Raw genomic sequence first — 21,500 nt, 5'->3', positions numbered from 1 at the left:
TGGAAGGATGCACCCTCCTTGTTGAAGGATAAATGAGGTGCTGTGGAGTATTGGTGCCCCAGAGTAACTATTTCTAATTAGTTGCTAGTGATGAAAACAGATATCACTTTTTTCAGTGTTCCCAGCTGCATCAGGTTACTACTTGTTACTTTTTTGAGAGCGTTAAGTGAAAGATAATCTTACACCACAATTTGCTCATAATTTGCTTTGTTGTCAGTTTTTTTTCTCCCCTTAAAACACCTACAAAACAGCTGCAGGTGGGGAAAACATATTTTCAATCTCTGAAATACAAGGAGAGAGCCTGGAAACTCTCTCTAAACACTGGGCTTGTTAATTGAAATAAGTAGTATTGCTAAACCAATTGAATCCAAGAGCTGATGTGTGAGATCAGTTGGAGACTGTAAAAATACACCAAAATGACCTGGCAGACCATGCTTTCAGGATGCAGCTAGAGATGTAATTCAGAGTTGATGCTCTCTAGCTGCTCATAGATAGTGCAGAGGACAGAGTCCTAAAGAATGCAATCTGTGGGCCCAGGGTGCTCTCCGAGAGAGATTTAATTCCACAGGGACTATCAAAGAGTCTGGGTTGTGGAAGTCTGTTCCATCAATCTTTCAGTTTAGATTTGGTTGCTTTATTTTTGTTGCAACTTTATCAACACTGTATGTTGATTCCCAGTTATAATATAACCAGATCTTCCGGTGCAGGAGGGTTGCTGTGGACTATTTACAAAACTGGTGTAACTAGCTCAGGGGTGATCACCTTCCTTGGTGTAAGGGTGACCCACTAGTGGTAAAGCGCATCATAAAGGGGCTTACACAATATTCCCTCTCTTCCACTGTATCCTCCTTACTACTACCGTATTAGGGTGGGTGGGAAAGGGGTTGTGGTTGGGGAAGTGCCCTATGTCGTAGCAATCCTTGGTTATGTTTTCTGCTCACTGATGCTGCTAATGGTGTCAGTTAAAGAAGCCCTAAAGTTGTTCTAACGAGGGGTATAGCCATTTACAGAACAGTGCAAAAGTGGCTTCTATATCACCTTCACCCATTTTCCTCATCCTTCTCCTCCCCACTGCCCCACACACACACTTTTCCACCAACTTGTCTGTGCATTTTGGCCATATGTAAGGATATTGAAGACCAGCCCTCAGTCTCTTTTGAAAATTTTACCAGAATGGACAGGGATCTTGTCCCTAGCCTCTATTTGCCAGAAGCTGGGAATGGGCGAGAGGGGATGGATCACTTTGATGATTGCCTGTTCTGTTCATTCCTTTTGGGGCACCTGTCATTGGCCACTGTCGGAAGATAGGATACTGGGCTAGATGGACCTTTGGTCTGACCCAGTATAGCTGTTCTTATGTAAAAGACAGGAACAGAACCTAGATATCCAGTCATTTCATCATGCACCGTACTCCTCCTCTAAGTATAGCTTGGGAAACTATTTCAGAAGAGTTCTGCATAAGCCTGAAAGCTTGTGTCTCGCACCACCAGAAGTTGGGCCAATAAAAGATATTAAATCACCCATATTGTGTCTGTGTTCTCTAACCATGAAATTTTAGGGCTCAATCATGTAAGGAGTTGAGCACTCAGGCCCAAATCCATCATATGCTTCTGTTGAGACTACTCATATAATTATAGTTAAGTATGTGCATAAGTGCTATGCTGGATTTGGGCCAGGATGTTCAGTGCTTTGCAGGATCAAGCCATTACCCATGTAATTGTGGGTGCAGAGTGGTACTCTTCTCTAGTTAATTCCTAAACACGGACTATGTATGTGCTCCATGCAGCTGCTCCTGATTTTGTTTTCACTAAAGTGCAAAACTGATTTTGTTCAGAGAAACTGCATAGTCAGTATGATATCTGAATAATAACCACCTCACGGATTACTGTTCACCTTCATGGAATTGTCTGTCTACAGACCCCACTGTAGGAAGCTCATGCCTAGCCACATGAACATGGAACCAATTCTGAGTGGTAGTTGGAGAACAAAAAAAATCCCCTGTGTACACATACTCTGCTCCCCTTACTTTCCTTCTCTGCTTGCCAGTATGGTCACAGAGCCAACCTCTCCCTTCTGTCTCGATGGACAAATCTAATATTTGTAATTGGTTATTATGTTAGAGCTGGTTTTAGGATGGGTAAAGTATCTCTTTACTTTTGCAGCTATTTGGATTTTAGTATATGTAGATCCTCTTGGCCTTGCCCAAGTGGAAGGATCAGTCTTTTGAGCAGTGGAAAATTTTAAGGTGTTTTTCATATTCAGTGGTCCGTCCCACTTCAGATGGGCATTAAAAGGGCCCTTTATGCCTTGGGTAAGAGCACTTCTCTAAAGACTGTTATGCCTACATGCTCTTCTCAAAAAGGTACCAAAGCCCATAAGACACTTACCAAGAACTTGCCTTTGCAAAATACCAAGTTGAAAGAAGTGATTCTGTTGTCAAGGTGCCGCATTAAGAGACATTGAAACAAGCTTCGCCAGCTAAAAGTCAGGCTTTTGGGACAGAGCCCAAGAACAGCACCTTTTCATGGTGTCATTGGTTCCAAATGGCTACACAAGAAGGTACTTCAGGTAAGGATCCTACGGTTGGATCCCAAGTATTGCTGTGCCCATTGGATCTATCTGACCAAAGCCCAGGAATAAACACTTTTTTGAAGGTGAAAAGGATGTTGGGAGACTCTGATCCATCTTCGTGGTCAAACCATGGCTGCTCCTTCTCCCCCCGCAATAGAGAGTTGACTTAGCTTCCTTTATTTTCAGCATTAGCCTGTTGATCTGTGGCTGTTCACTATAAATTAATATGTAAATCATGTAGTTTTCTTGTTCCTTTGCAAGTAAATAACCTACAAGAGCAAGGTCAGTCCTAACACTTCTCTGCTTAAACATACTGTTTTGGTTTGTTCTTTAGAACCTAAATGTGGATGCAAGTACAAACACTATTCCATCAGGAATTCCTCGAGAGCCATTGTTGCCAGCATCTCCTGCTCTGTCTGGGACATTTGAAAGGTCTCCTTCCCCATCCCAGTCTCCTGAGTAAGGATTTAATTACATGCCTATAATTATTCTTTTCTGAATCGAGAGTTTGCATTTTCAAAAGGTTAGGTACACTGTGTAACTAGTTATAGAATCCTTAATCAAAGAATGGAGTAACAATATCTCATGTGAACTATACATAAAGCAAAAGGCATTAGCTTGTTGTTTATCATGTAATAAATGTGCAAACCTTATAGGTGCTAACAAATTGCTTAGTCTTGATTCTTAATATCTGTAAATGTTTTTAATAAAATGGCATAAAGAATACTTTAAGCCAGGGATGAGGAAAATACGGGCTGTGGGCCGCATCCTGCCTGCTGCTTCATTTTGTCCGACCTGCGGCAAGTTTCCACACCATGAGCCAGAAGCCCTAAGCCTCAGGGGCCCTCTTTCTCCTCTCTTCCCCGCCCCAACCTGCAGGGCTGGAAGCTGCAAATGTTGGGTTGCCCCACAGTGTGGGACGCTAGGGTTGCCAGGCTGTTAAAAGTCCAATTGACTCCGTGCAGTTCCCAGAAGTGACCAGCATGTCCCAGCAGCCCCTAGGTGCAGGGGCAATCGGGGAAGTGCCTCCTGGGGGACGGGGGGGTAAAGGGGGAGGCAAAGGGTTCTGCATGCTGCCCTCGCCTGCAGGCACCATCCTCTGCAGCTCCCATTGACTGGGAGCAGGGAACTGCAGCCAATGGGAGCTTCAGGGGAGGTACCCACAGGCGAGGGCGATGCACGGAGCCCTCTGCCCCCACCCCCAGGGGCCACGGGGACTTGGTGTCAGCCACTTCTGGGAGTGGTGTGGGGCCAGGGCAGGCAGGGAGCCTGCCTTAAGCCCCGATGCATGCCACTGCCACCCCAGAGCTGCTCAAGGAAAGCAGTGCCTGGCCAGAACCCGCACCCTGAACCCCTCCTGCACCTCGCACCTCAACCCCCCCTCCTAAATCCCCTGTGACACCCTGCACCCTGAGTCCCTGCTGCATCCCTCCTGCACCCCAACCCCTTGCCCTGAGCCCCTTCCCACACACCTCACCCCCTCCCACACCCCAACCTCCTGCCCCAGCCCTACATTCATGGCCCTGAATGCAATTTCCTCACCCAGGTGTGGCCCTCAGGCCAAAAAGTTTGCTCACTCTTGGCCTAGGGGAAGCCCTGAGCCTGCGCACGCATCCCTCTGCATGACTGTGTGGCCCACAACTGATTTTTTTATTTCAGCCCCACCCATGCTTTAAACCATCTTGCAGGTAATGTTTACCCTGAAATGTATGCTCTATTTTAGTAGAACTTGAGTTAGCACACCCTGGCTTTGTTAACCTAGGACTTCAGCATCAATATTATTTGCAAGTTCACTTGCCGCAGTACTGCTCCTCCAGCAGGTGGCGCTACTCCCCATCATTCACCTACCGGGGTCAGTAAGCAGACTCTGGCCTCGACAGCCCCACCATGGTCTTTGGAGGGGCACTGGTTAGGATCGGACTGCGACTTTAGCCCCAAGGTGGGGCAACTCCTCTCCCACATGAGAGACTGAGGGGGCAGCAGCTGCAGTGCTGATGCAGAAGAGGCAGTGGTCTGTCCCCACGCCCTCCCCCCACATGGCAGTACTGGAATCCATGAGGGGTGCCAGTGATGCTGGTCCAGTACTCCCAACCCTCCCTGACTGCATCATCACAAGCCAGCCAAAGTGCCGCTGGTTCCACAATCAGAGCACGGGCCACTGGGAGCTGCAGGCAGCCCTGCCTGTAGAAGGTCAGTGTAAACAAACTGTCTCGTGGGCCGCAGGTTGCCCACCACTGCCCTAAACTGTAAGCTGGAGGTTGAAAAAACTTTTCTCCTAAATAAGTTGAATCTCTTGGCATCCTTAGTTTTGGCCATTCCGCTGAGGTGGCCCTTGTCTGTCCCTTTCATTTGCTGTGGGGGGGGATAAGTATACAGATACTCAAAGCCCTTTGCAGGGACATATTTCCTTTCCATTTTGTGGGATGTTGGCGGAATAGATGAGGATGTTTTGCCACACGAGCTTGGCTTTTTTGATCACCACTGGGTGGATAGGCAATACAATTTTTGACAGTATAGTGGCTGAGATGACATTGAAGAGGTGGTCTGCCTGTTCAGCGACCTCTTCAATTTGCAAGCCCAGATTCTCTGCAACCCGTTTAAGAAAGGCCTGGTGCTCCTTAAAGTTGTCCAGGGGACTGCTGGTGTGGAAGGGTCCACAGACAACTGACAGTTGAGTGGCCTGAGGGATGGTGTCACCCTCTTCTTTGCCAGGGAGGGCTCCCTTGGCACCAGAGTACAGAGACCACTGGTTTAGGGTCTCTGACCCCCAGGCCCTGCTGGGACTTTATAATTTTAACCTGTGGAATCCTCAGTAAGTTTACGGACGCCCTCCCACAGGATGGTGCCCAAGAATTCGCCACATTGGTGAGCGAAGGCATGATGGTGGCCCATGGAGTCCTCCAGATAGCCTGGAACGTGATGGACTCGGCTGCCATGGTGGCTGCGTTGGCGGTGGCCATACAACTTAGCTCCTGGTTGCAGGCTTCTGGGCTATTCCAGGAGATGCAGACCACAATACATGGGGATTCAGGGCTCTTTTCTGAGCTGACTCTAGGCTCCATGGTCTCAAGGACTCCTGAGTCACCCTCCAATCCCTGGGTTTGCACACCGCTCAGCAGTCCACCCGCTGCTGCCTCCTCTACCACAGTCTAGGTCCTAGAGGGCTCCCAGGTCTGGCTCCTACAGAAGAAAGAACAAGGACAAAGAGCTTCAGAGATGCTACTCATCTTCTTCCCACCCAGGTGCCCAACCTGACCCTACCAGAAGTCAGGAAGGCCAGAAGCAGTCATTTTGAGGGTGCACTCAAGGACAGTGCCCCAGCCAATGTACTGGATCCAACCCTCCCTTTCCTCAACTGCCTGTGCCCTTTCTGGTCGGCCAGATCCCATGTCACCTTGGGCTGCTGGGTGCTAGACACGGTTTCTTTGGGCTACACCTTTCAGTTGAAAGCTGACCACCCCTCCTACCCCCTTCTTCATCCCTCTTTAGGGACCCTTCTCATGAGCAACTCCTCATTCAGGAGGTCAAAAACATACTGCACCTGGGGGCAATGGAAAAGGTTCCTCAAAACATAGAAGGCAGAAGATTCTACTCCCGTTACTTCCTAATTCCAAAGGCAAAGGGGGGGCCTCAGACCGTTCCTTAGACCTGCATCGCCTCAACAAGTTACTCCAGAAGTTGAAGTTTCGCATGGTCTCCCTGGTCTCCATAATCCTGTCCCTGAACGCAGGAAACTGGTTTGCCACCCTCAATTTAAAGGACTCATACTTCCATATTTCAATCTTCCCAGGGCAATGGCGCTTCCTCCACTTCATGTTAGGATGGCACCATTTCAGTTTACGGCGATGCCCTTTGGTCTTTCTTCGGCCCTGAGGGCATTCACAAAATGTACAGTGCCAGTGGCTGCTTACCTGTGATGTTGGGGAGTCCAAATATACCTGTACCTCGATGACTGGTTGATAAAGGGTCAGTATGTGGATCAGGTGCAGAGGCATCTTAGCCTGGTCTGTTCCACGTGTCGAAACCTGGGGTTGATGATAAACGAGAAAAAAATCAATCTTAACCCTGGTACAATGCATAGAGTTCATCGGAGTGGTCTTCGACTCCACTCAGGCCATGGCCTTCCTCCCCAAGTCTTAATTCCAGGCCATAGTGGACCTCATTGCGGCTGTGAGCCCACCTACTCACTACCGCCCACACGGCAGCATGTACTTGTATAGTCTAGCATGCATTACTCCACCTCAGTTCTCTCCAGGTGTGGCTGGCATCGGTCTGTGTCCCCAGCCAGCACAGCAGGGACCCGGTGGTCAGGATTCTGGACAGCGTATTGGCGTCCTTCATCTGGTAGCAGGATCCATTGTCACTGTTGGAAGGTGTTTCCTTCACAACCCCGTCTTCATTGCTGACCCTTGTATCTGATGCCTCAGACCTGGGCTGGGGAACCCACTTCGGCCGTCTCAACCTCCAAAATCATTGGTCGCAATTGTTCCCTACATATCAATCAACAGGATGGGCAGAACCAGGTCATCGACCTTTTGCCAGGAAGCCATCTGTCTACAGTACCATGTCCATCTCGTAGCCACTCATTTTCCAGGGTCCAAGAACGTGTTGGCAGATCACCTCAGCAGGATATTCTCATCTTGCCACTAGTGTCCCTTCATCTGGAGATGGTCAGCTCCATCTCCCGCAGGTGGGGAACTCCCCGGGTGGACTTCTTCTGCCTGGATGTGAACAGGAAGTGCCAAGTCTTCTGCTCGATTGGAGGAGGAGCCCTGTCTGATGCCTTTCTGCTCCCATGGTCGGAGGATCTGATGTACACCTTCCCTCCGGTACCGTTGCTGCCTAGGGTCCTCATGAAGATCAAACAGGACAGGGCGAGGATCATCCTCATAGCGTCAGCATGGCCACGCCAACACTAATTCAGCTTCTTGCTGGACCTCTTGGTGGTAACACCATTCCAGCTACTGCTCAGATCGGACCTGTTGTCCCAGAACCATGGCAGTCTTCTGCACCCCAACCTGGCAGCAATATAACTGATGGCTTGGCAGCTGCATTGTTAAATACACAGGAGCAGCAGTGCTCGGCAGAGGTTCAGTGCGTTCTGTTGGGAAGCAAGAAGCCCTCCATCAGAGCAACTTACCTGGCCAAGTAGAGACTGTTCACCTGTCAGATGGTGGACAAAGATGTTTGTCCCAAGTGGGCTTCGCTGCAGTTTATTCTGGACTACCTCCTGCATCTCAAGCTCCAGTGTTTGTCCCTCTCATCGATCAAGGTCTGTCTAGCGCAGAGGTTCTTGAACTGGGGGTCGGGACCTCTCAGGAGGTCACAAGGTTTTTACATGGGGGTTTGTGAGCTGTCAGCCTCCATCCCAAACTCTGCTTTGCCTCCAGCATTTATAATAGGGTTAAATATACAAAAAAGTGTTTTTAATTTGTAAGGGAGGGGAGTCTCACTCAGAGACTTGCTGTGTGAAAGGGGTTGCCAGTAAAAAAAAAAAAAAAAAAAAAAAAAAAAAAAAAAATGTGAGCCACTGATCTAGCGGCCATCTCAGCCTTTCACCTGCCATTTTAGGGTAGGTCTGGTTTTTTTGCTCAAGATACCACAGCCAAATTCCTTAAGGGCCTGGAGTGGCCTCTGCCCGCCAGTCAGAGACCCTGTCCCTCCATGGGACTTGAATCTGGTGCTGTCTCAGCTCACGGGTCCTCCCTTTGAGCCCCTGGCTTCCTGGGGTCTCTTCCTCTCTTGGAAGGTCATGTTCCTGGTTGCAGTGTCCACCCGGTATCCAAGATTCAGGTGCTCACCTCGGAGCCACCGTACACATCTTCTACAAGGACAAAGTCCAGCCAAGGCCACACACGGCTTTTCTTCCTAAAGTAGTTGCTCAGTTTCATTTGAGCGAGGACATTTACTTACCGGTCTTCTTTCCAAAGCCGCATAAGTCAGAAGAAGAGTACAGGCTACCCACCCTGGACATCAGGAAGGCTCTGGCCTTCTGTGTGGATAGGACCAAGTCATTCCATAAGTAGATGCAATTGTTCATCGCTGTGGCTAACAGGATGAAAGGTCACCCGGTATCCACTCAAAGAATTTCTTTTTGGATCACTGCCTGCATTTGCTTCTGCTACAACCAAGCGAAGGTGCCGCACCTGGTGATCGTCACCACCGACTCTACCAGGGTGCAGGCCTCCTGGGGGCAGCATTTCTGGCCCATGTGCCTATCCAGGACATCTGTAGGGCAACCACCTAGTCGTCTATCCACACTTTTACATCCCACTATGCTCTTACCCAGCAGGCCTGGGACGATGCTGGCTCGGTAGGACAGTACTGCAAGCCGTTAAAATGTGAACTCCAAGCCCATCTCCGTGGATGCTGCTTGTGAGTCATCTAACGTGGAATCACCATGAGTAAGCGCTCTCGAAGAAAAAATGGTTACCTACCTTTTTAGTAACTGTTCTTCAAGATGTGTTGCTCATGTCCATTCCATTACTTGCTCTCCTACCCTTCTGTCAGAGTTGCCAGCACGAAGGAACTGAGAGGGTGCAGGGCTGGCGGCACCTGACATACCTCTGCATGGGAGCACCAGTCCAGGGAGCACCACAGCTGGCCCTACTGATACCACTAAGGAAGAAATCTCCAACTGTGCACATGGGCACATGCACACCTAAAATGGAATGGACATGAGCAACATATCTCATAGAACAAGTTACAGAAGGTAGGTAAGCATTTTTCATCAAGATTGACTGTCCAGAGGACAAAAAGTCGGCCCATGGGATTGTGGGTTGCTTATGCCAGACTCCCAGAGCAGGAGTCTAGTGGTGCCTACCCTGCAAAGCAATAGCGTTTGAACCATGTGTCCTGGTTTGACTCAGACTTGAACTTTCACTCCCATGGGGTTCTTGGACCCTGGGTCTGAGCCCTACGTTAGTGCAATATGTGTGTAGACAGAAGGGGAGTAAGATTGAGTCTGAGTTCTAACCCTGGGTGTACATTACATTGTAGACATACGCACACTTAAAGAACAAAGGAGTGCATAGACTAACTCCCAAAGCAATATTAAATATCACTTTGTGCATACAATAAAAGAATATTTTCCAAGTACTGTGTGTCACAACCTGTTTTACTGGAGACTTCAGAATCAGACCTTAGGATTATAGCAGGATAAAATCTGAGCTTTGATGTCCTGGTCTATCTCCATTTTTAAACAAATACAAACTTAATTAGAATTTGTAGCATGTTCCTTATTTTAAGTTGTGTATTAAACTGTAATATGCTTTTTAAAATGTATAGCGAATTAACTTGTAAAAGGCTGTTATAGTTGTCAGTTAACAGATAGCTGTAACTTTCTTGCAGTCCAAATCAGTCTGATTTAAAAGTACTCTTAGATGCGTAATCTGCTCACATGTTGACTTTTCAAGCTCCAAACATGAAGATAGCTTTTCATGAGATTCACTTTCTGATATGTGCTTGCAGTGACTCCAAGGTTGTCGATAAGCAGCAGAGAGAGACACAAAGTATGGAAAGACTTTCTTCCACGCTCAGTACTGCATGTAAATCAGTACAAGTCAATGGGACTGCCATAGTAAGTGATATTGCTAGCTGTCTTTTGTAAGTGTTATCACTTGATGTATTTTATTAACAGTACAGCATTTCCATTGTTTGTCTGTTGGTACCTACAGCATCTTTACCATTGCCTCAGGTCTCTTCTGATGACTTGCAATAATAGAGCTGTATAACATCTTGCAGGAAAATGGCAAGAGTATTTTTGCATTTCCATGATTAAAATTCAGCTCAGTGAAGAATTAGAAGGAACAGTTAGTCATAGGTGGAGTGGCTTTTTTTATTTCCTGAGCCCCAATAAGTGCAGTTCTGGAGTTGGGAAGGAGAGAGAACATCGATTTAGGCAATTGTCATCTTTTTATGTTCATAGTAGAGAGTTTTGATATAGGAGCACCATTTAACTAACATGTTTCCTCTTCTCATGATTTGCTAACCCACTTCCCCCTAGTTGGGTTTCACTCCATCCCCTCCCTGCTGCCTCTCCTTCCTCTGTTACTTCCGCAGATTCCCCAACATTACCTCTATTCATTATCCCACCAAACCTTTGTGGAGTTTTTGGAGGTCACTCAAACCTAACATGTTTATCAGAGAGACTGAAACCTGCACTTCCTGTGTACGCCAGGCACAGCAAGGTGTGTAATGGTGAACTTGACTGATCACAAAAGGGGATGTTTGTAGGTGTTGGCAGAGCCTGTGTACTAAAACCCTTAAGCACATGTGTAAATAATGTCTACATTGAAATGAAAGCCCAGGGTTGGGTTAGAACTCAAGTTAGCAGACCCTGGGTTTGTTAACCTAGAGCTAGAGCATCTCCATTCATTTGTAACATTGGGTTACTAATTGAAACCGGATCCCAATCTGGGGCTCTGCCATCTATATTGCATTATGTGGACCTGAGTCCAACAACCCGTATCTCAGACTTCCTAGCACCTTCCCAAAATGTAGCCACTCTGGTCCTTTGTTCATGGTGCAGTGTGTTTGTAAACTTGACTGTCCGCCAAACTTGACAGTCCAGAGGACAAAAAGTTAGTCTGTGGGATTGTGGGATACTTTTGGCAGTCTCCCAGAGCATAAATCTGGTGGGGCTGCATCTACATTGCAAAACAGTAGGGCTTGAACCCTGGGTGCTGGCTTGACTCAGGTTGGAACCCTCTGTCCCCAGGGGTCCTGGAAACTGGGGTCTAAGCACTGGATCAACAGGATTTATGTGTAGATGGAAGTGAAGGGGTTAGATTTGAGCCGAGTTTAAACCCTGGACTTGCATTGCCATGTAGACATACCCTTAAAAGCAACATTGCTTGAGGCACTTATTTTATCCAGAACTCCAAGTATCATCTGATAACTTTTGAGCCTTGTCAACAATTGGATGGCATGTCAATAACTCAGACAGTAGGGTTATCTTCAAATATTTCACTGCTTTTTTTGCCGTCTCTGGTGCTGTATGCAAGTATCCATGTTTTCTTTTGATTCATCGATTTGTCCTTTCTGCTTTGGGCAATATGCTAATTTGATCTCACTGGTGTGATGACCACCTCCTCCATATTTAGGTATTTGATTTGACGACAAAAATTACCCCCCCATTTTTTTTTTAAATGAATAACATTTTTTTCAAACTCCCTTCTTTCTTGGTACTGCTGCCCTTTTCTGTCATAATCTGAGAAGAGGAAAGAGAACTGGTTAAATGGAAAATTTTTCTTAAAGTGCTTGCCCGTGTCCATTCCATGTTAGGTGCATGATGGTTGGAAATTTTTCCCTTAGCAGTATGCAAAGGAACGGTTTTGGAACTTCCTGGAGTGTCCTGCTCGTGCACCAGTATATTGGATGCCACCAGCCCCACACTCTCTCAGTTCCTACTTACCACCTGTGACAGTTGGAATGCTCCTAGCTTTCACAAGTTCCCTAGTGGTGTTTGTTCTTAGATTCTTCAAGTTTTTTCCTTCTGTATAGTTTAAAACTCAAAGTACTGTGGCAAATGCCATCTTCTTTGCCCCCAACATCTAAAAGGGCAGAGAAGAAAGTATGTCCCTGCCCAAGGCTTTGAATACATGTACTCTCACCCATACACCCCCATTGTCACTGGTGGTCTCACCTGCCAACGAACAGGACAGATGGGCAATCTAGCGCAACCCCTAAAAATAAAGACCCTAAGAAACTCGACATTTTTGGTATTCTACTGCCAATGGAAAAATGTATTCTACTGCCAGTCTGCAACTACATATCACCAATCAGCAAGCATTGCTGGAGCGGTATGATTACAACACTTGGCATTGAATGGTCAAGGTCAGGGACTTTGCCCAGGAGTCAAGACAAGAGTTCTTGACCTTTTTGAAGAGGGCAAGGCAGTGGCCACAGCCTCTCTTCAAGCAGCAGTAGATGCAGCCGATTCGGCAGTGCCATCGATTGCACCTGCTGTGTCCATGCGACGCAGTTCATGTCTGCAGTCCTCAGAGCTCTTGAGCAACATCCAACTGTCATCCAGGACCTCCCATTCGAGAGTAATGCCCTGTTTTTGCAGCAGATGGACACCAGGGTGCATAGGCTGAAGGACTCAAGGGCCACCCTGTGCTCCTTTGGACTCTAAGCATCTCCGACCTCAACAAGGCACTTCCCGCCGCCGCTGCCCAGATGCTTGGGTCCACTTCGACAAAGCTCTATATAATGAAAGACTTTTTTAATGCCACCAATCTTCCCCATTCTCCTTGACCCCATGGTCGGGCCCCACTCACCGCTTGGGTGGCCCATGGCAAATATTTTGAGGGTGTGCCCAAGGGCAACACGCCAGACTAACCCCAGGATCCAGACCTCCTTTTATTTTTCCCCTGGTTGTCCCTATTCCTTTCTGCATGGGCCTGAATTATCTCAGACCTTTTGGCTGCTCAACACCATAACATCTGGTTACACCCCGAAGTTCTCCTCCACCTCTCCCTCCCCTCCCATCCTTCGTCAGGGAACCTTCTCACAAGAGACTTTTCATCCAGGAGGTGGGCAGGGGCTGTAGAGGAAATTCCTCAAGTTTTGAGGGGAAAGGGATTTTATTCCTGCTAGTTTCTAATCCCAAAAGCCAAGGGGGGCCTCAAACGCATCCTAGACCTGCGTCACCTCAAGAAGTTGAAGTTCCACGTGGTCTCCCTGGCCTTCATCATCTCCTCTCTGGATCCAGGAGACTTTTATCTCTAGATTTAAAGGACACGTATTTCCATATTTTTATTTTCCATGGTCGCACAAGATTCCTCCAATTCGTAGTGGGCCAATTCAGGGCACTGCCCTTCGGCCTTTCGTCTGCTCTGAGGGTCTTCACAAAGTGTATGGCAGTAGTGGCTGCTTACCTGGGGCGTTGAGGGGTGCAAATCTACCAAAACCTAGACAACTGGCTTGTCAGAGGCAGGTCATGAGCCCAGGTTCAGCACAGCCTTGATCTGTCGTGGGCCACCTGTCAGGAGCTAGGTCTGCTTATGGACGAGCAGAAATCAACTCTGGCCCCCGTTCAGCAAATAGTTTATAGGAGCAGTACTTGATTCAGGCCAGGGCCTTTCTGCTGGAATCTCGATTTCGAACCATGTCAGACCTCATCATGCTTTTAAGAGCCACATCCACTCACAAGTGCTTGGGTATGCCTCAAGCTGCTGGGCCACATGGTAGCATGTACTTGGTCCAACATGCGCGTCTATGCCTTAGACCCCTGCAGATATGACTGGCATCAGTCTACGCTCCCAGCAGACATGATTTGGACCTACTGGTCACAGTCCTGTCGCACATCCTGTCATCCCTGGCTTGATGGACAGACCCTTGATTGATGTTGGAAGAGATTCCCTTCACAGCCCCATCTCTATCAGTGATGTTGGTCTCTGAGTCGAATCTGGAGTGGGGAGCCCACTTCGATGTCCTCCGCGCACAAGGTCTCTGATAATAGGATTTGTCGGAGGAAAAACTCAGTTGTCACTTTTTGGTTGGGTGCAGCATAGTCAGATACTTTATTCTCAAGCAATTGCAAAGAGGAAGAGAGTGTGCTAGGACACAGGCAGGTCTCTAGATAAACAACTACAGCAAGCATTTATACCTTTTGTTACATACAGTAATAAGCAACAGCTGCATTTAGTTTATACATAGGTCATCCTGTTATCGTATTTTTCTCACTTCTATTTAGATGCCAATTTACATTCCTCATTATTGACACAAGGTTGCAACAACTTCTCCCACACTTACTACTTTCCCACTCACTTCACACAATCCTCGTTTCTACAAATCTTGTGTTATTAGGGTTACAGCTAGCCTAACTCTTGCTAACAGAGATTGTCTTGCATTAAGATCTCCTACAAATCCCTGTCAGTTCTTTCTCTACTTCAACAGATTGTTCCCTCCGTATAAATGTCAGGGAATTCAGGGTGATATGCTTGGCCTGCCAGGCGTTTCTTCCCTACCTGATGGGCAGAGTTTTTCAAATCCTGACAATACTGCCGCGATGTTGTACATCAACAAACACGGTGGAATTTGCTTATCAGCTCTGTGCCAAGATGCTCTCCAGTTAAGAAACTTCTTTGTGCAGCAGGCCATTCATCTTGTGGTTTTGCACCTCCCGGGGGCCAGGAATTCAGTGGCAGATCTCCTCAGCAGGTCCTTCTGGTCTTGCCTCCAGTGGTCATTCCACCCACAGCGGACTCCCCAGGTGGACGTCTTTGCATCCAGACTGAATAGGAAGTATCAGGAGTTCTGTTAAATTGACAGGCTCAGCAGAGGTTCCCTGTCAGACACCTTTTCTGTTCCTGTGGACAGGCATTTCTATACACTTTCCCACCAATACCCGTGCTGCACGAGATCCTCTTGAAGATCGAGAGGCAAGGCAAAAATCATGATGGCTCCAGCATGGCCTTGACAGCATTAGTTCGGCACGCGTGGGGATGCTCCATAGCTTGAACCCTGCTTGAACTCCTGAACGGACCTACTTTCATGGAACCAGAGCCATTTGCTCCACTCAAACCCAGTGTCCCTTTGTCTGACAGTGTGACTTCTGCGTGGCTGTATGCTGAGGAATGGGCCTGCTCGGCTCATGTGCAGCACATCCTGCTGGATAGCAGGAAGCCCTCCAGCAGGGCGATCTACCTGGCCAAGTGGAAACTCTTTACCAGTTCGGTCTTCCCCCTCCAAATCCACACTTCAATCCATCCTGGACTACCTGCTTCACCTCAAACTCCAAGGCCTGGCCCTTTCATCAGTTAGGATGCATTTGGCAGCTATCTCAGCTTTTCATCCTCTGATCCAGGGCAGATCGGTCTTCTCTCACGAAATTATACTCAAGTTCTTGAAAGACTTGGAGACGCTCTACCCTCAGATCCGTGATCCAATCCTTCTGTGGGACTTGAATCCTGGTTCTCTCTCAGCTCATAGGTCCTCCTTTTCAGCCACTGGCATCCTGCTCTCTGCTGCTTCTCTTGTGGAAGGTGGCCTTCCTGGTAGCAATCACTTTGGACCAACAGTTCTCCAAGATCAGTGCTTTCATGTCAGAACACCCCTTCATGTTTTTTTATGAGGATAAAGTCCAGCTACACCCCTATCCAGCGTTCAGTGTCCTGTAATCAGGACATCTTCCTACTGGTCATCCTCCCGAAGCCTCACCAGTCTAACAGTTACACTCTTTGGATGTTAGATGGGCTTTAGCTTTCTACGTCAAGAGAACTAAACCCTTCCATAAGTTGACGCAGCTTTTCATCACAGAGGTAGACAGAATGAAGGGCCTGCCTGTTTCCTGTCGGAGGATCTCCTTGTGGGTAATCGCCTGCATCAGGTTCTGCTATGAACAAGCCGGGGTGTCACCACCGGCTGTCGTGACTGCCTATTCCACTAGAGCACAAGCTTCTTCAGCAGCTTTCTTCGTGCAGGTACCAATTCAAGATATGTGTAGATCCGCTACCTGGTCTTAGGTCCATACCTTCATGTCCAACTACACCATCACCCAGCAGGCCTGGAATGACGCCAGCTTCGGCAAAGCAGTGTTGCAAACGGCACAACCATGAACTGCGAGCCCACTTCCGTGGCTACTGCTTGTGAGTCACCTAACATGTAATCGCCGTGAGCAAGCACTTGAAGAAAAAATGATTATCTACCTTTTGTAACTGTTCTTTGAGATGTCGCTCATGTCCATTCCATGACCTGCCCTCCTTCCCCGCTGAGTTGACAGCAAGAAGGAACTGAGAGGGTGCAGCCATTATACTGGCATGTGAGCATGGGACTAGAGGAGGCACCAGAGCCACCCTGTGGATACTGCTAAGGGGGAAATTTCTGACAACTGTGCATGTTGGTGCACACACACCTAACATGGAGTGGACATGAGCAACACATCTCAAAGAATAACAGTTATGAAAGGTAGGTAACCCTTTTTCCAAAGGAGGCAGTCTTAGTATTAGCAAATACAATCTTTTAAACTTTATAAGGAGATAATTCTTTACCCTTGTTCCCACCGTCGTCTTCAGGTTCAGATGGGAGGTCATACTCTGCTGTTCAGAGATGAACCTGTTACTCAAAGATTTCTCTTGCTTACAGCCAACCTTGGCTATAATGCTACTTGCATGAACTTCACATTCTAGATTGTGCTAAATCTTCCCTGTAGTTGCATATATTACATAGTCACAATTAAGACTAATACTGTTTTAACTTCAGTGTCTGTGTTTACCTTCCATTTCACAGGAACTACGAAAACCTAGTTATGCAGAGATTTGCCAGAGAACTACTAAGGATCCACCTACGTTGCAGCCCCAGAAAGAACAAAAGCCAAACACTGTAGCTTGTGGGAAAGATGAAAGAAAACCCACAGAAACAATAGAGAAAAACAGAGAACCTCCTCCCACAAAGTCAAATCCAGGACAGCCCAAAGACCAGAGGAGACAGTCAGGGCGCAGATCGCCCCCTCCAGCCATTGGGAAACGTTTAAATAAAGAACAGAACACCCCCCCAAAGTCTCCTTAGTGAAACTAATGCTTGGGAGGGGGTTGAAAAGAGTTCTGCTTCCCACAAATTAAAACCCATGTTCCCACTCAGAGTACAGAGAATGAGTTGCTGGTTAGGGAGCTTGCAGTGCTGCTAGGCATATAGAATGCCTGCAAGCTTTTTCTTCTATGAAATAATTTTTTTACCCTCTTGAGCAAACATTCTACTTTTCCAGGATTTAATTGATCTAAACCTTATGTTTAGGTTGGTGCTTAACTGGAGGTGATGCTAAGTCTGATTATTTTCAAGATAGAAAATGTTACCTTAAAAACAATTTTTTTATCAAGCCTCCTTGTGGCAATGTGAATACAAGCTCAATATAATGAGTATTCCTGAACTATTAAACAGAACTGTGCTGCTGCAATTTTTTAATAAACTGGTCTGCAAGTAACTATATCTCTAAAATGTCCAAAAGACTGATAATGGCAGCTAGCGTAGAGCATGAAAAAACGTGTATTGTACAAAATAGTATGAATATGACCTTAAGGATTTTTTTTATTGGGCTGCTGTTCCAAATATCAGTTAATAAACTTGCACTTTTAGGTTAAACTAATAGTTAATTATAGCATTTTTTAAAAAACTAATCCTTTTTGATGTCTTCTGCAAAAAAAGTAAGTCCTCCAGAGAGCACCAGTAGAGATTTTTCTAAAATATTTGTGTTTGGATGTATTGCAAGCAAGTAACCAGCTTCTCACTCCAGAATAAAATGAATACTTTAATTTCCAAATACAAAGCACATTGTGAATAGAAAAAAATTGTGAGGTTGTGAGCTTGTATAGTGGTGAAGCCTGCTAATGGCTGTTATCACAAGAAAGCACAGTAGTGTTCTTGTGATGATCTAAACTTCCCCCTCACCAGGATGGAGTTAACTAGTCATTACTGTAGTTTCTAGTTTATCCCTGAGCTCAGTGTAGACTTTTTTTTAACTTGGCCCCAAGTGCTCTTTGAAAGAGTTCATATCTTAGTCAGCCTAGTGTTGACGTCTTCCTGTAACTACAAGCATTGGCATGTGGATTTAAATTTTTCAAACCTTGAGATAATGGTATTTGTTTTTTTGTGGTGGAGGAAGAGATCCCTGCTATTTGCCTCTGTGATGAGGTTTCTCACACTTATATTTACTTTAGAAGTGATGCGCTTTCTGAAGGATAAGGATGCACTAAATTAGCAAGCTTCTAATAAAGTTGAATATAAATTATTTTTGTTTTAAAATGCCTAAAAATTTTCTTTAAGTGTTTAAATAGCAGGCAGGTCAGATAAACCTCTTTCCTGCTGAGTATAACAGTACAGTTTATTCCACAAAAATGTTTGTTTAAACAACTGATTTTTTTAAAGAATTATTTCCATCCAATATTTAAAGACTTGAATTTTATTTAAACTTGAAAATGACTTTGCCTTAACTTTTGTATAAGACAGCTTAGAGTTAATGAAGTCTGACCCCCTTAAGGGTTAGCATGAGTTAATTACAGAATTACTCAGTTACAGTATGTATCAATTGTCACTGGTCTTACTGGGTAAACATACTGTAGTACAGGAACTAGCAGCAGTTTTTGTAATATACCTTAAAGATCTTAAGCAGTTGATCTTTTTCAGATTGTTGAAAAATCTGTAAATGCAAATAGTCAATACTGTATTAAATATGTGCACTTGGAAGTGTGTGCTTTGCTTGTACAGTTGTAAATAATCAGAACATATAAAAAGGTACCTAAAGAAAAAAAAACTGATAAAAATTATTGATATATTATAAATGTTGCTGTTGAGCTGGATGTAGATAAACTAAATGTTGTGGTTTGAATATTACTTTAATTTGTTGTTTTTTGTTTCTTTTATTTTATTCTGGTGTGCTGAACTGACTCTGCCTCTTCACTGCAAAAGGGAAATGGAAAGAAGGTCTTATTTCAAAGCCCTCAAATGTTTTCATAATAGTCTCTCTCAGTGTGCATTTCAACCAACAGGTATTCCGTAACATCCTGTAAATAGTAAACCCTGGCAGTCTAGCAGTTCAACTGAAATTTTAAAAATCCCAGTAACAAAATCAAATTCATTGGGATAATAGTTCAAATCGCCAGGAAAAAAGCACCCTGGAGCTGGTTTGACCGCCTCTTCCAGGGGAAGTATCCATGCTTACCTAGATGGACAATAAGCTTGAATATGGCTGTGTAGTTTCATAAAAAAAAAAAAGGTAATTTCATAGCAGTTTTTATACTGCAGATATCTGATGACAATGAATTGACCTTTTTAAATCCAGCCTGCTTTGTACTGCAGAGTTGGTTAAAATGGACAAGATGAGATGTTTGTTCCTTGGTTAAAAAGCACCCTTTTTGAATTCTGTTGGAGGAGCTAAGACTCTGACAACAGTGAACATCACCAAAATTTAGAAACCGGTTCTGTCATTGGATTTTAATATTCTTATCCTTTCCCCAGTGGGCAGTGAAAATGGCAGCTAGACTTGTATATGGTTTAGGCCAGCTGTGTGATTTGTTGTTTGCCTGCTGTAAGTATAAACCTAAACAGCTGCAAACAATACAAAACAGTCACTTACAGCAACAGTGTACAGCTAATCATAATAGCCAACTGGGACATAAGGTAATATATTGAGACCAGCGGATTGTGTTGTGCTGTTCAAATGTATTCTGCTGCCATTTGTACTAGGTCAATACACTGTAATTACTGCTTACCCAGCAACAGTCTGTTGCAACAGGAGTTTAAACCTTGCTCTGATGTGGTTTTATAGCTTTTTAAAAATAAGCAAAAGTGACCTGCCAAGTAGCTGTATATAATATACAAAAACTCATCTTTGCTGCATTTACTTTTGAGATTTTTCCACTCAGTGACAAAATGGACTTTCAGAGTAGAAAGTTGTGATGTTGCATGCAGACTGTTGCTATGGTTCCTATAGCTATTAACATGTGGCTTTTAAAAAGTGAAAAGGAAAAAATCCTCCCAGAAAGCAGTATCTGAGTTACAGGCTCAGAGATAAAGTAATTAAAATTGGCATTTTAACTTGTAGGATTGTGTGATGATGCTTTTCATTTGGAAGTATAAAACAGGTTAACACAGGATCTGTATTGGAAACAAAGGTTGCTTTTGAGACATAATGTGAATTTCATTTCAGATCAGTCCCCACCATGACATCATAATTTGCCACTTAGAAATCAGTGGAAAGTGGCAAACTTTTATGTTGCTGCATTATCTTCTGAAGATTGAGCAGTTAATATGGAAAGGCCCTTGTTTGTGGGTGCAATGCAGTGTATCACAAGCAACAGCCGACTGTAATGGTGCATACCTATCTCTATATCTCCTTCAGCTAGCGACCGTTAGGGATTTTTATGTGCTTTGTAACCTATTACACTAATAGCAGCAGACAATCGAAGACTTTCAAGGAGAGCTAACAGCTGCCAATTCATGACATAGAAGTGTAATATGGAAGCTTTTTTGAGGGTTTTTGTTTTTGTTCTACTTCTTCCATTAAGACTGGAATCAAGCTTACATGTAAACTCTTGGTAATTTAAGTTTCCTTTTGTGTCATAAAATGTAAAACTGTCTAATTTGAAAAATATGTAGGTTATGAAAAATAAAGATTTAGGCACTGTTGAAGTCTTGATTTTTTTAATTAAATGATTCAACGGTATCAGTCACTACCTTTTTTGCTCACCTTTGTGGAGAGTATTGTGTCAAGATTGCTTTATATTATGGATGTTTCTCTGCTGTGAATAGATTTGAAATGAGAGTTTATAAACAATGGTGTAAAGATTAAGCCTCGTAAAAACATCTTCACAATTTAAATAGACGAGCAAACAATTGCACGCCTTCATTAGGGAACAGTTAATGTAGGAGTGATGCTTGTCTCAATGGACATTGATCTTTTTATAAATGCTTCCATTGCAACCCCTTTTGGGGATTTATGATTGTCTCAATATTTTGGGCTTCAATTTTGGATTGAAACTTAGTGGTCCTGGTGCATGACTCTTTCAGTCTAGAGAACCGTAAGGCACTACTTCAATTACACTATTTGGCTATTAAATGGAAAAAAGTGTTTTGGATACTCTGCCCTCCAGGTTTTAAAAAAAAAACAACACATAAAACTAAATAATTGAAGTCCTTTTTTTTTAATCCAGCATATGAATTGGCTGCATTTAGTATTTACCAGTTGCAAGGACCAAGTTTAATGTTAGAAAAATAGATGCTGGGTTACCCAGCAAGTCTTAATGTTTTATCATGTGTTGTGTATTAAAGAGCCTTTAGAGCACTGAACTCTCAATGAGACCTGTGTGTGGTAGAATAGCACTGTCATTGGATGCTGTTTGCTAGGCGGACACCTAAATGTCTGTGTGTTATTTCCGTTTCCCCTATTGCCACCACTAATGGCAGCTCTCAGAGGGAGAAACATTTGGGGT

At 45.1% G+C, this 21,500-nt stretch overlaps 1 protein-coding gene across 1 annotated transcript in view; it reads left to right on the top strand.

Annotated features, from left to right (window-relative positions):
• Positions 1-20,700, top strand: part of LARP4B (La ribonucleoprotein 4B) — a 109,481-nt gene extending 88,781 nt beyond the window's left edge. The window contains exons 14-16 of the mRNA XM_075063380.1: positions 2,906-3,030; positions 10,042-10,150; positions 16,807-20,700. Of these exons, the coding sequence (XP_074919481.1) occupies positions 2,906-3,030; positions 10,042-10,150; positions 16,807-17,085 (513 nt within the window). The 3' untranslated portion in view covers positions 17,086-20,700. The remainder of the gene's footprint in view (positions 1-2,905; positions 3,031-10,041; positions 10,151-16,806) is intronic.
• The last annotated feature ends 800 nt before the right edge of the window (positions 20,701-21,500 follow it).

Source organism: Chelonoidis abingdonii, chromosome 2 (assembly GCF_003597395.2).
Source record: "Chelonoidis abingdonii isolate Lonesome George chromosome 2, CheloAbing_2.0, whole genome shotgun sequence".
In the NCBI taxonomy this organism is placed as follows: Eukaryota; Metazoa; Chordata; order Testudines; family Testudinidae; genus Chelonoidis; species Chelonoidis abingdonii.
Note: the sequence above shows the minus strand (reverse complement) of the source record. Positions and strands in the feature narration are given on the sequence as shown.